This window comes from Chiroxiphia lanceolata, chromosome 1, assembly GCF_009829145.1.
Source record: "Chiroxiphia lanceolata isolate bChiLan1 chromosome 1, bChiLan1.pri, whole genome shotgun sequence".
Classification (NCBI taxonomy): domain Eukaryota; kingdom Metazoa; phylum Chordata; class Aves; order Passeriformes; family Pipridae; genus Chiroxiphia; species Chiroxiphia lanceolata.
This window is the reverse complement of record NC_045637.1, coordinates 121,534,975-121,548,409: the sequence shown is the minus strand read 5'-3', so window position 1 is coordinate 121,548,409 and position 13,435 is coordinate 121,534,975. Positions and strand designations below refer to the sequence as shown.

General features: G+C 49.8%; 1 protein-coding gene across 1 annotated transcript; it reads right to left on the bottom strand.

Annotated features, from left to right (window-relative positions):
* Positions 1–4,571: 4,571 nt before the first annotated feature.
* Positions 4,572–6,153, bottom strand: HOXA13 (homeobox A13). Its single transcript, XM_032702447.1, has 2 exons — positions 5,481–6,153; positions 4,572–4,864 (listed from the first exon to the last, which is right to left on the bottom strand). Exons 1-2 carry the CDS (start codon positions 6,151–6,153, stop codon positions 4,620–4,622), a joined length of 918 nt encoding a protein of 305 aa, XP_032558338.1. The 3' UTR covers positions 4,572–4,619.
* Positions 6,154–13,435: the final 7,282 nt, after the last annotated feature.

Genomic DNA, 13,435 nt, shown 5'->3' with positions numbered 1-13,435 from the left:
CTCCCCATTTTAAAACACTCTCCATAACACGGGGAATATAAATAATAATTCTCTCTTAATCGCGTGCAGGGATGGACGTCGTGCATTAATGTATCACGTTGCCTAATTATTTTCGTAGGTGATATATTCACTTGCAAAACATATCAGGGATGTATTTTAGGACCCTGTCGGCAGATTGGTAAGAGGGGAATATGTAATACAACGGCAATTTGTACTTGAAAATGTATGTGCCAACAGCTTTTGGACGGTAAATGAAGGCAATAAATAACACGAACACACACACCTACATACCCGCTCTCCCCCACGCTCCGAGGCCACATCTACTCGGCGAAGGGATGGAGGGATGGAGGATGCGTGGATGCAGCCGTGGATAGGCAGACACGCGGGACGACCGAAGGGAGGGTGGGAGTGCACGCAAGACCAACAGACAGCGAATCTTTCGCGACTCGGAAAACCGCAGACACACCCGTCTCCGTGCCCTGAATCGCCCCACGGCCGCGGGGGTTCCGCCGGGCACCATCGCTTCCCTCAGTCCCCTCTTCACGGTGCCCCAGAGAGCAAGGCATGGAGTTACCGGCCTTAACTCACCTGATCAAGCCACCGCACCGTGGGATGTTTCCCGGTACGCGCCTGGAGACAGGCCCGAGGAGACAGCCGTTCAGAGAGGAGAGGCCGTCCTCTCGGGACTGGGCGCGAAGCCGCCGCCGCGGCCGCCGCATGCCCGGGCATCTGGGGGGAACACACCGGAGGGAGAGGGGGCTTTGCCGCCGGTTCGCCGTGAGCCTGATCCTGCTCCCCCGACCGTGTCTCTCCGCTGCAGGGCCGGGAAACACGACCTACTCCTCCTACGAGAGCCTCGGAGCCTCGACGCTGACTTATATGGTAGCAGGGGTCAGATCCAAAATGTTACCTTACTCCTGCCAGTGATCGCGAGTCAAACGCTCCCCTTTTTACCCTGTGAAATATATATGCTGCTGAGATATTTGAACAGTAGTGGGAATTTATTTTCGCTAATCCACGGTACGTCTTGAAATGCTTAGCAGATTTGAACGGTGGGTAGTTCGGTTTGAAAACATAATCTTCAGATGCTAGCTCCGATTAAAAATTACCTTACACACAATAAAAAAAAAAAAAAGAAAAAAAAAGAAAAAAAAGAAAAAAATCAACCAACACCCCCCCCCCCAAAAAAAAAAAAAGAAAAAAACCCAACCCAGTTGCAATTATACTAATGTCGGCCATATTCTCACTATGGGTTTCTTTCAAGGCGTCCCTGAATTATGTCGCTCTAGGGCTCTTCTACTCTGAAAATAGAAGATCGAGCCTAAGAATAGAAGATGGAGCCTAAGCTACGGAGGACTGAATCCTACGTATCACCCCCAACTCCGACCTGCAGTAGATGTAATTTGCAGCGTCTCATGCAACAGCTATACGGGTTGCTAAATACAACGGAATAAACAAAATTATTCACTCGGAGCAAGAACAAGTGTAATTCACTAGCGGCTTTCATCAGGCAATTTCGCTCCTTCAGGAGAAAGCATCGCAATGAGGTGGCGGACAGGTAGCTGTCCCGCGCCTGCAGCCGAAGCAGATTGCCCGCGGAGATCAGGTATGGTCAGTGGGAGTCAGGTCCCACAGCCCCAGACCTCCGGGTAGGGAGAAGCGGCTGCTCGCGGCCCCAGTAACTCCAGTGCGGGAGTTTGCTGCCTGCTCCAGGTCCGCTGAAAATCCTAGGCCACAGAGCTACTGCAGAGGTCGTGGAGACTACTGGCTCATCAGTGGCGACAGGGGTCTCACCCAGCTCCCTTCGCCCGTGGGCAGCCCAAGGCCCGGCCACCAGGGACGAGCTATCTGTCGCTCCTTCGGCTGGTGTTGCGCCCATGGATCTTTACCCGCGGTCCCTCCCACGGCGTCGCGGGCCGCTGAAAGGCCGGTGCTTGTCACAGGGGGCTGACACCTTGTCACCCCAAAGCACAATCAAACTGCATGGCCTGAAAACCGCTTGCCACTAATGTAACACACCTCGGCTATTTTCGCAGCGGGACGGAAGAAATCTCGTTCCGAAAGTCCCTGACCGACCTCTGAAGGGATGCAGCCGAAATTCCCACGCTCCGCGGCCGCGGATTTCCCGCGGCCTGACAAACCACAGCGCTTCGCGGACCGAGGAAACGCAGCAGTTCGCAGCCCTGTGCGGCTGCACACAGAGGAAAGGCTAAAATCCCGAACGGAGGGCAAAGCCCCCGACACGAAAGCCTCCTGGAAAACAAATCCTGCTCCTGCAGGTAGTTTTCATGAGAGTTATTGCACGAATGCGTTACAGTCAGATCTGAGGGTCGGAAATCGCTTTGCGTTGATCCCTGCAGAGGTGGGTCCTTTTGAATTTCAGAAATGTAAGGCTAGAAGCGCACAGCTAGCGCGGTATATGATACCCTCTAAATGTACCATAAAGGTTCCCCAATAGCTCTAATTAGAGCTACAGACCACCCCAGGAGATAGGCGGCGAAAGCAAACTTCTCTTTGTGCCCGACCAAAGTCACCCGCCACGGGCCGGCCTGCGGCTCCTTGCGCCGCACCGGCACCCCCCGGCCGGGCACGGGCTTAGCACTGAGTTTCACTCGCAGTTCAGACTCGCCACTGCCAGAGAGAGAGAGAGAGAGAGGGAGTGCGGGAAGCATAACCTGCTCCACCTCGCAGGTTCGGGCGGCGTTCTCCGCTCTCTGCCCGCCCGGCACACACACGGCGGTGCCCGCTCCAGCGCCCGCCCGCCGCGACGATGCTGCGCGGGCGCGGCCGGGTGCAGGCGCGGCGCCGCCCACGAGGTGGCGCTGTCGGCCCGCGGATGCCGCCGGCGCCAGGAGCTGTCAAAAGTCAAGGTCACAAATCGGCTTTTTTCCCCTCAAGGTCAAGGTTTCGGGCCTTCCCCGTGCTGTCATCGCCACGCAGCCCCCCCGCCACCTCCCCGTAGAGGCATCGGCAGGCTGGGCAGCGTGCCCTCGTCCCAGGGGCCGGGCGCCGGCCTCCATTTACAGGCGAGGGCTGCAGCGCTGTGCTTGTATCACTCTGCTCTTCCTCCCCCTGGCCCCTAGCCTCACTGCAAAACCACTGTTTAACATTACGGAAACATTTATAGTTTAGAAACGCTGGTTATCAGGCATGCCTGCCCCCAGACACACACCGCCAAGAAAAATAAAACAAAAATACACCATATATGCATAAGCTACATAATGGAAGACAACACTATTACAATTATAAGACAGATACATTATATTTTTCTTATTAAATTCGCGTAGGAATGGAAAAATAAAAAAGAGTATTTCTTTCAGATTTTATTACAGTGACTATTTTATTAACAGTATTAATACTACTATACCTCTACACGTCTTGGGTTTTCATTTTTCAGTAGAAATATATATAAAAAAAGGGTGCATAAGTACATTTTCACAGTGCGCTGAATTTTTTTTTATTTACAAAATAGCTTCTTATAGTGAATAAAAACAAAATAATGTGCTGGTTGAAATAACTGATTTGATTAAAAGGTGCTGTAAAAAGAATCCCTAAACGTTCTACTGCGGCCTCATAACAGACAATAAACAAGGAGAAACGACTAATTACTTATAAATCAAATATAGATTATATAAATCAAAATAATTCTGGGAAAAATGTATTTCAGTTCAAAGTTCTTGGGTATTTTTTTCCCAGGAATTTCTTTTTCTACGGTAAAGAAATGCCAATGTTCAAATACTATAATTTCTGGGGACCTAGAATATAAATTCTTGAAGATTATTTGAGGTTTAAAACAGGCAGAGTCCTTTAAAATGTATCTGTTCTATGGTCTGCAGGAGAAAAAAAAAATTTAAAACCCCCAAAATAACAAAAAACCCCACCAATTCAGATGACAAGAAATCATCAATGGAAAATAAAAATAATAATAATAAAAAAAATGAAAGACATCTCCAAGCAAATATTTTCCCTTCTATCTCACTAATTTGCGATGTTTTAAATTTATTATCAAGATAGATTCTCCACAGAACTTCCTTCATTACTGATGTCTCTGAAATCCTTATTCAGTACCTTCGAGGTTTATTATTACTTTTTGACATTAAATGCATTGTTTAAAAACATACAGTAATTGTAATTTTTTTCACTATGGTTTACCTGAGCAGTCATTCAAGATACAGTTTGGATTGCAATGGAAGAAAACCAGATCATGTGTCCACATCGACCTCCTCACGTTAACCAGCTCTCGCATCGTGGCCACAAAGAGTCTTCTCTCAAACAGTAAGGTCGTAGAAGTATTTACAAGTTTCTCAGAAAATCGTGTCTTAATTGAAAGTGTATCTCTCGGGGCTGGGCATGTGGATTTTACAGTCTGTCAGTGATACTGGCTGGCTGTTTGGGATTTCAGGAGAGCTGTCAATTTTAACCATTCGCTACAGCATTATTAAAAAAAAAAAAAAAAAAAGAAAGAAAGAAAAGCTATAATCCAAAGATACAGATCTCTTGTTCTGAAAGAAGAGGTTCATTGTCTTTTTTCTTTTTAATTATTATTAATAATTATTTTAATCTGAACACGAAAAAAAGTTCTGAAACTCTTGAATTACTGCTTCTCCATTTTTAATCCGTTAACTGGTAGTCTTCAATTTGTTGATTACTTTTTTCTCTTTGACCCTCCTGTTTTGGAACCAGATTGTGACCTGTCTCTCTGATAGATTTGTAGTCGCCGAAATCCTCCTCCGTTTGTCTTTGGTAATGAATTTATTTGTAGCATATTCCCTTTCGAGTTCTTTTAACTGGACCTTTGTGTAAGGCACTCGTTTCTTTCTTCCACGTCTGTACGAGTTCGCATCCGAGGGATGAGAAACGACGTCTGGAACAGAAAAACCACGCGTGCAAGCGTTAGAAAATCGCTCGAACCGTTTAGGACATCTTCAATTGATATAAGGGTTAGAGTTACAGCGCACTCCTCTGCCTGCCCCGCTCCGGTTTAGCTACTAATGCCCGGCTCAGCACTGGGGATTCCTCTTTCCTGGCCTCCGCAGACAGCTTCTAGGCAGGGAAAGGCTCGCTTCTGTCAGACAGACAAATAATAACAAACCCACGTAGCCCGGACAGGGACTCTGGGAAGGATAGAGAGGGGCTGCAGCGATTTACCCAGCCTGCGTGCTCCGTGGTCTATGGAAAATAATACCACAGACCTTCCCGCGGCCCTTTTCAGCTGTTTCCTCTCCCGGGGCCGGCGTCGGGGCCGGCCAGGCGAGGCGGGATGTGCCGTGCGCCGGCGGGGGGCAGGGGGCGGCACCGGTGCCGTTTCAGCGGCGCCGGGGCATGTGTGGACCGGGGCAAGATGGGACAGGGGACCGCGGGAGGAGCGGGGAAGGGTCAGTCTGGAGAGTGATCCCGGAGCCCTGCAGGCGGGATACCCGGGAGGAACGAGCGGGGGAAGAAGGAAAGAAGGGACGGGGGGAGCCATGCAGGTGTATTACCCGGGAGGGTGGATTTCCAGAGGTGAGGCGGCTGGCTCTGTTCCTTGGGACAGTACACTTGGCCGTTCCACCCGTTGGTGATGGCCCAAGGCTGGTAGCTGTCCATGGGGAGCAGGGGGTCGTGGCGCGGCTCCCCGGGGCCGCCGATGGCCGGCACCACGGGCATATCCAGATAACCGGGCACCGGCTGATAGGGCCCGGCGGCGTAACCCTGGTAGAAGGCGAACTCCTTGGCCCGCGACGTGAACTCCTCGCCGGAGACCGAGGTGTCCATGTACTTGTCGGCGAAGGTGGAGGCGGGCTGGGCGCAGGACTTGATGGCGTTGTGATGGGTCATGCGACAGGGGTAGTAGCCGCTGCCGAAGTAGCCGTAGGGCAGCGCGGCCCCGGAGGAGCTCTGCACGGCGGCCGAGCAGGGGCTGCACTGCTTGACAGCGGGCTCGGCCATGCCGGCTGCGGGGGCCTCGCTGGAGGTGTAGGCGGCGGCGCTGGGGGCGGCCAGGGGCGCGGGGTGAGCCATCAGGTTGCGGCAGGGGTTGGCCGCCGCCGCCGCCGCGAAGTTGCTGCCGGCGTGAAATCCGTCCATGTTCTTATTGATCTCATCCAGGCTGTTGTCGTAGAGGAACATGACGGGCTCGATCCAGCGGGGGTGGAGGAGCACGGAGGCTGTCATAGCCCGCTCCGCATTGAGACTAGTGGCTCTTTTTTAAAAGCCCCAAAGACTGAAAAAAGAGATACTCAATCTCCGGGACTTGACCAGGGCTGACGCGCCAGCGTCGCGCCAGTCCGGCCCTCATTGGCCCGCCCGCCCCCACGTGATATGCAAAGCAGCTGATAAACATCTGAGGGAATAAAGTGGAGATAATTAAATAACGCAATCAGCGCGCGGGGCCGGGTCCCGGCCCGGGGCGCGGGCACGGGCACGGGCACGGGCACGGGCACGGGCACGAGCGCGGGCACGAGCGCGGGCACGAGCGCGGGCACGGCGCGGTCCCGCCGCCGCCGCGCGGGACAAGGGCGACGCGGGGGGGGGAACCCACCCGTCCCTCCTCCCTCCCTCCCTCCTTCCTCCCTCCGGCCCTCCCTCACCATCGAGGCGTGAGCTTTTTGGCCCCGTTGTTGCCGCGGCGCGCCCCCCGAGGTACAGGGTTCCCCGCGGCACCCCGCCTGAATCTCCCCTGCGCTGCTTTCCGTGGACCCTCCCTGTCCCAAGCGCCGCGGAAACCCCGAAGGCCTCCCCTCGTCTCCGGGGGAAGATGAGCCGCACCCCTTCGACCCCCTTCCTCCACTGGTCTGAGCCGCCGCTGGCGGGGCCTCGGCCGGGTGACGCGGGGAGCCCACCGCAAGCTGCGGGCGGAGAAGCGTTCTCCGGGAGCAACGCCGGGACGCATAAGGCTCTCGGAACAGAGCCTCTCGGGGCTCCTTTCTGGGTGTTTTTTCCCCTCCTTCCCGCCCGTCGCAAGCCCAAGACCCATCTCGCTCTTCTCGCCACGAAGCCTCAGAAGTCAGATAAGAGGAACAGACCGGGAACCCCCCATTTTATTTACAACTATCTTTTAGAAAGGGCTCGGGGAGCGGGAGGGTTAACTGGATGTTCATCGCGATTTCGCTGTATTATTTGTTGCCGTAATAATAAAATCCGGGCCTACAATTCGACTTGAATCTTTTACGGCTGTAAAATATCACATCGGCTTATATAGTGTGTGCACGGACACATAGCTCTTTGTGTGTGTGTACGCTGGAAAAACAAAAGGGATCATCAGCTGAAAAATATTTTTTTTTGTGAAGGTTGTACCACTTTGCAAGCGAATGCTAGGGGAAAAACAATCCAAGTGCGTTCTCTTTTCGTGATAGATTTTTCATAGGACGAAATAATTTCAATTTTTAATCATTCCACCACCTCGGCCAATGCTTTTCCCCACAAGCTTTTCGCACACAACCTTGAACTCAAAACACTCCATCACTGAGCTATCAATAAACTTGACCTAAAGCAGCGTTCATCTCATCGTTAACAGCTCTCAGCCCTCATGCGTGTCCACAAAACAGCCACAAATACTCCCATCCTGAAAACTAATTTTTTTTTCCCAGTTGCATGTTGCTTTGTTTTGAGCCTGACAGCTCGGCGTATTTATTATCCTATTGTGCTTCCCATTGACGTTGTAGCATTGTTTTGCCCGCATGGCTACAAGCGCAGAGCAATCCCGGGACGCACATCGTTACCGAGCAGGCTTTTCCTTGCCTAGCGCAGAGTCGCCAGCCATGAGAAATAGCTCTTTGGCGCCCAAGGATTTTTTTTCAAGGTACTTTTTCCGTGCCATGAGTTGGGATACCTGAAGTCTTGTCATCCCATGCTAATTTGCAGCATTTAGCCGCTTTTTTCCTTCATTGTAGCCAATAAATATTTCCCATTTTCACTTCGCATACTCTTTTCCGCATTCTTCCTCGTGGCCAAAAGCAAATATTTATTCCCCGCATATTTTTCCTTTTCTTTCAGGCTCCAGTTTTGAAACCGTGGATTCCCCCGGCCCAAACACTACTTGACTGGCATGAATTGGGTTTCCCATGGTTTCTCGAGGCTGCTTCTGAAAATCGCGTTGCAGGACGAGGGGGGAGAAGTGGGAAGGGAAGACAGCTCTATGGGGCAGCGCTGTTTTACATACGGGTTAGGCACGGCTAGAGGCCAAGGTCAAGTTGAAAGTTGCAGTCTAGCCAATGTGAGGACTGTCATTCACAGCCCGAAGATCTGTCTGATTTGTTAAAAGCGGGTAGCCATGAGAACACTAATCTCTCCAGCTCCCCTCTCCCCCCCTTCCCAGCCCGCCTCCCCTCTGCAAAACTCCCTTCACCCTCAGCCTCAGAGGTTTTCTCGCTTATCTAGCTCTACTTTTCAAGCTCCTTTCCATAAGGAGAGTGAAGCCATGTGAAACCGTAGCTTTCAGCCCCGGTGCAAACTGTACAAATAGTGGAGGGGTGTGGGGGGGATCAAGGCGACGGGGAAAGCGGGGGCATCCGGTCTGCTCTGTTTTAGTGGTTGTTTTTTTGTTTTGTTTACCCACTTGAGGCTGTTCCTGCCCTATGTGTTACAGGGAGAAGGGAGATTAGATTAGAGAGCTTTCTCTTCTCCCCTTCTCTGCATCTCTTTGTCGCTCTACAGCTCTATTTAATAGTTAGGGACGAAGGCCGTGCTTTTCACTCCTGATAAGAGCAGTGATACAACCCTGTTTGCCATGATGTAGGGGTGATTTCGGGAATGAGACTGTTTCCTCAAAATAGGCAAAATGACATCTGCAGGGTGTGTATGTACCACTGGAAAAAAGTTATTGTCGGACATAGGATTTCACGCCTTTGCTTTGGTTTCCTAATTTGAATCACTTTTAATAAATTGTTGACACCGAGAGAGAAGAAAAGCCTTGCCAACTATTTTTGATGCCCGCGATACCCAATTTTCATTCTTCAGCTATAATTTCTTCCTGCCTTAGTGGGGATCTGCCATTAAATATTAGAAAGAACTGTGAGGGCTGAAGGCATGGAGCAGAACAGATGTTCTTCGAAACTCATGGACCCTGTAATGAACACCCAGGATAAAAATATGCCCGAGCTTACTCCCCTGCCTTGAACATATACCATTCCCTACCAGTCGTGGAAGAGCTTTTACTTTTTGCAACGTAAGTCTTGAAATGTGCTGCATAAATCAACCAAAACTAAGGAGGAGTTTACCTGAAGCCACTGTTTGATTTGATCGTCTTTGGAAAATTTACTTGATAATTGAATGCTTCCATACATGCAACCGACAGACCAATCAAAGCTTCTTCCAAATTTTTTTTTTTTATTTTTTCACCGCAAAATAAGTTAGAATACAGAACATACGAGCGTATGGTAGACACCATAGCATTTCCAGGAGAGCTGATGCAGACCTCCGAACTGCTTTACATTTATATAGAGTGTAAAACAACTTGGAGAGAAATGCATCTGTTGAATCGTTTCCTCTAAAACGAGTATTAATTCCTTGGGGAGCAAGACGATGAACAACCATGATCGGTAGGAGGATTTTGAAAGGTCCTGAGTCTTTTCATAGCCAGGCAGTTTCTAAGTGGTGCTCCTATCCGGCAGTGGTCACCCGGTACACGGCCATGCCCATCTCAGCTATTACAAAAAGATTAAGTGGCACTTTCTTCCCTTGGCTGCACTGAGAATGGTCAGACACATTTAACCCACTTCACGGGTGTAAGAAAGAGCAGAATTTGGCCCTTACAAGTGCTTTAAATCATGTCAGTGTGTGTTCCTGACGCTATGAAACCAGGATGATCTTGCCGCAGTGAGGACTGAAGCAATTGGACTTAAAGGTGAAATATAAATTATTTTTTAAACTCTCTATGTGATAGGAATATGTCCACTCTCTTTTTTCTAAAGAGGCCCTAAATTTCGCTTTTCTTAGAGAAGCCAAAAGGTCTTTCAGTTTAATGTCAGGTTTTGCAAATACGGAGTTGTCTGCTGAATATCTAAAAGGCTTTTTTTTTCCCCAAACCAGTCTTGGAGTGATAACAACATATGCACCCTCCACAGCCCTGCCGCGGGAATGCACCCGACTGAGGAAAAGCTGAATTCTTGTAGGATAATCACAATCCTACGAATGCAGAAAAAAAAAAATCCCAATCTGTTGCCCAAAGAAATCCAGTGTAGTTTTCCATCCACTGCTTAGAGCTAATTAATGAGCATGAAGAAAAAAAATCGTGTCTGATTGCTGAAAATATACGTTTGTCACGGAGTTAAATCCCTCTAAACCCGCTAAAAGATCTTAGCTGATAATGGAGGAGCTAGAGGGTGATCTTAGTTACTAATAATACTCTCAATTCTGCAGAGCTCAGGAGTCTTGGAAGACGGGGGAGTAAAGTGATAGGCAGGAGCAAGAGCCTTAATCGAATTTGATTTTCATGAGCAAATGAAATTTACCTGCCAAAAGTGTAATTTGGAGCAGTCCTGTCACCGCTGTTTTCTTCCACAATTTCTAATTGAGATAAACATTCCTTAGTCAGTTTTAAAGACACTTTGTATTTTCAGGATATTCATGTGTTTCTAATGGAAAGTAAACAGCTTTACGAGCGGGTTTCGCAGGACATCTTAACTCTCTCCCTCCCACTGCGTGCTAAGGGGGGGTTGCTCAGATAATTACAAAATAAGAAGAATTTGTAACAGCTAACGCAGAAGGGGAAGAGTCCGAGAAAATCTGCGAAGGCGTCCTAAAAATTCTCAGGCGCACACTACATATAGACCTACCTATTTCAGTCGATCCAAACATTCAAAAGTCACCTCCCATAAAAAGGTGTGCTCGAAAACAATGTCACTGCTTTCACCCGAAGTGTGGAACATGGACTAATCTTAATGGAGCCAGGTCTCAGAAGATCGCTTCACTCTGTGGGTTTGGGGGTTTTTGTTGTTGTTTTTGTTGTTTGGTTTTTTAAAAATATTTCCTCCCCCAGTTTTAGCTCCAGAAAACGCGGTGGAGATATTTCATGTGTTTAGAAACGAAAATGGGAAGGATCCTGAAATGTGTCTGGCGGACAAGGTCTCTTTTCTGATTCGTTTTGCTTTGCTTTACATTTTTATTTGTAATATATTCACAAGCGTATTTTCGACGGGATGGTGGGGCGGTGACCTAGCTTTCTGTTTATATTTGGCGGGTGAACACAGCAGAAGCCTGGCGTTATGTGTTGGTAGTCCACAGAAAATATTTTGCTTAAACTGCCGTGTAAATGCAGCGATAAAGAGAATCCACTGCAGGCTCTCTGTCAACCGCAGGCTGCTTGAAAGTCGTGATAAAGCACCCCCTCCCCATCAATTTCAATTAATTTTGCCATGCAAACTGAGACGGATTTATTCGCCATCAGCTCTGCTCTGTCGCACAAAGGGTGACGAAAAAGTTTTTATTTTTTCCTTAGTAAATTCTGATAAGCCAGGAGGCCTGGCTGGCGGTGCAGGAGTTTATCACGTCAATTCCATCTAGTTGAAAATGTTCTAGTATGAACGTGTAGTAGCAACAGACAACAAAATGATACTGAAGTTACTCTTCTTTAATTTTGTGGGCTTATCCTCCGATTTTCAAGATTTAGCATTTTGAAGGTAAATTAATTTCTCGCCTAACCTACCAGGAGGTTATATTTTTTTTGAAAAAAAAAAAAGGAAAGGAAAGAAAGAAAGGCAGGGTACAGTAAGCTGCAATAACATATCCTCTCTATTTCTGCTGGGAGCTTGTAATAATTGCTACCACATGATCACATGGTGTATTGTTGCAGCCTGATTACAATTAAACTTATCCTCCACCTTTTCATTAGGGGAAGAAAAAAAAAGTTCTTCCTGAGCTCCAGGCCCACTTTATGCTGCTTATTTCCCTTTGAAAAGCTGTCGGAGAGAAGCCGAAGTCGCTCTTTCCTTTACAATGCGAGAGAAAGCGTTTCCGAAAAGCCCTTCTCACCATAACTTTCTGTAATAGCGTGACATTTACACCATAGCGTCCGACTAGGGGGGCTCAGGGGCAATAGGGGAAGCTGCTGCTCTCTGCAAGAAGTTGCAGGGTCTTTATTTTATTTTTTTTTTTTCACGCTGAGTCCACAGGCGTATCTTCACCTAGGAGGGAACAATGAGAATCTCAGTGCTAAAGACGCCTGTGCGCGATATCTAGAAAAAGAAAGGAGAGAGAGAGGGGAAAAAAAATCATACAGGAAACATTGGACATGTTTGCCTTTACTGGAAGACAGCTGTTTGAGTACATTCTCCAAGAGGGTTTTTTGGTTCCCTTTTCAGAAGTGGTTTTAGTGATTAAAACATTGACTTGATGGAGGCAGTTTATCTCTAATGTCTGGATCTGTCTAACAGCTCTTTTTCCTCACTTTTCCAACCCTTTGCTCAGTTGAGACTGTACATATCCGGGGCTGTAATCACGGCTGTCTTAGGAAATATTTTGAGAGGTATGGGCACTCACCGCACTGATGGGAGAAGCGGACGACCCTAGCTGGACGGTACCTGAGCAACGAGTGGAAATCTTGCCCGGGGAGAGGGGAAAAACAAACAAACAAACAAACAGGCAAAGAAACCCCACCAAAACACATGGGGTCTGGCAAACCCCTGCAACTCTGTCAAATGTGGTGGAGAGGGGCGAGAACGGGTGCGGGAGAAGTCTCGTGGCTGCAGTCCCATGCCCCTCTGGCTCCTCCAGCAGGCCGGGTGGTTGCAGGGCCGCCTCGGGGCTCGCCCTGCCCTTCCCGCCGCCGCCCCGCATGGAAGGCCCGGGCCGGCTCTTCCACACCCGCCCGGCGCCGGGCCGCGGCTCGGCAGTCGCCCAGAGACACACCTGTGCCGGGCCACCCGGTCAGGCTGCCAGCTCCTGCCCACGGGAGGCCCTAAGGTAGTGCCTCGGGACCTTCTCACGACTCCTTTCATGCCCCGGGCGCAGACGGGGCTGATTTTTGGCTGTTTGTATTTTCTGCTCTGCAGGCGCATAGAGGTGCTTCTGCCGGCAGCGGGTGAGAAGGGAGGTACGTGCCCACCGGCGCCGTGGGGAAGCGCTGTGGGGAAGTGCTGTGTTCCCTCGCCCTGGCTGGTGTGTGTGTGTGACCGCACGAGTGCCTCTCGCCTTGCCACACACTATGCTCATCTCTCCGCTCAGAGTCCTGCTGGAGGAAGGAGAGGAGCGGGGCATCCTCTCCCACCCGTAGGCGCCCACCTCTGTCTGGTCTGGCGAAAGCCTTCTTCTTGAGTGGGTGGGACCCCGCAGGGACAGCCCTGGGGGCATATTTTACAAAGAGCAACGCACCATCTGTGCGGGTCTGTGGTCAGTTCGGAGCAGAAAGAAGCAGCTGGATTCTGCTGAGTCCTCAACACTGCTTAAATGACCTTCGTCCATGTCGTGGGTGCTCCCAGTACCAACCAACCACCTCCCAGCAGAAAGCTACTCGATACCG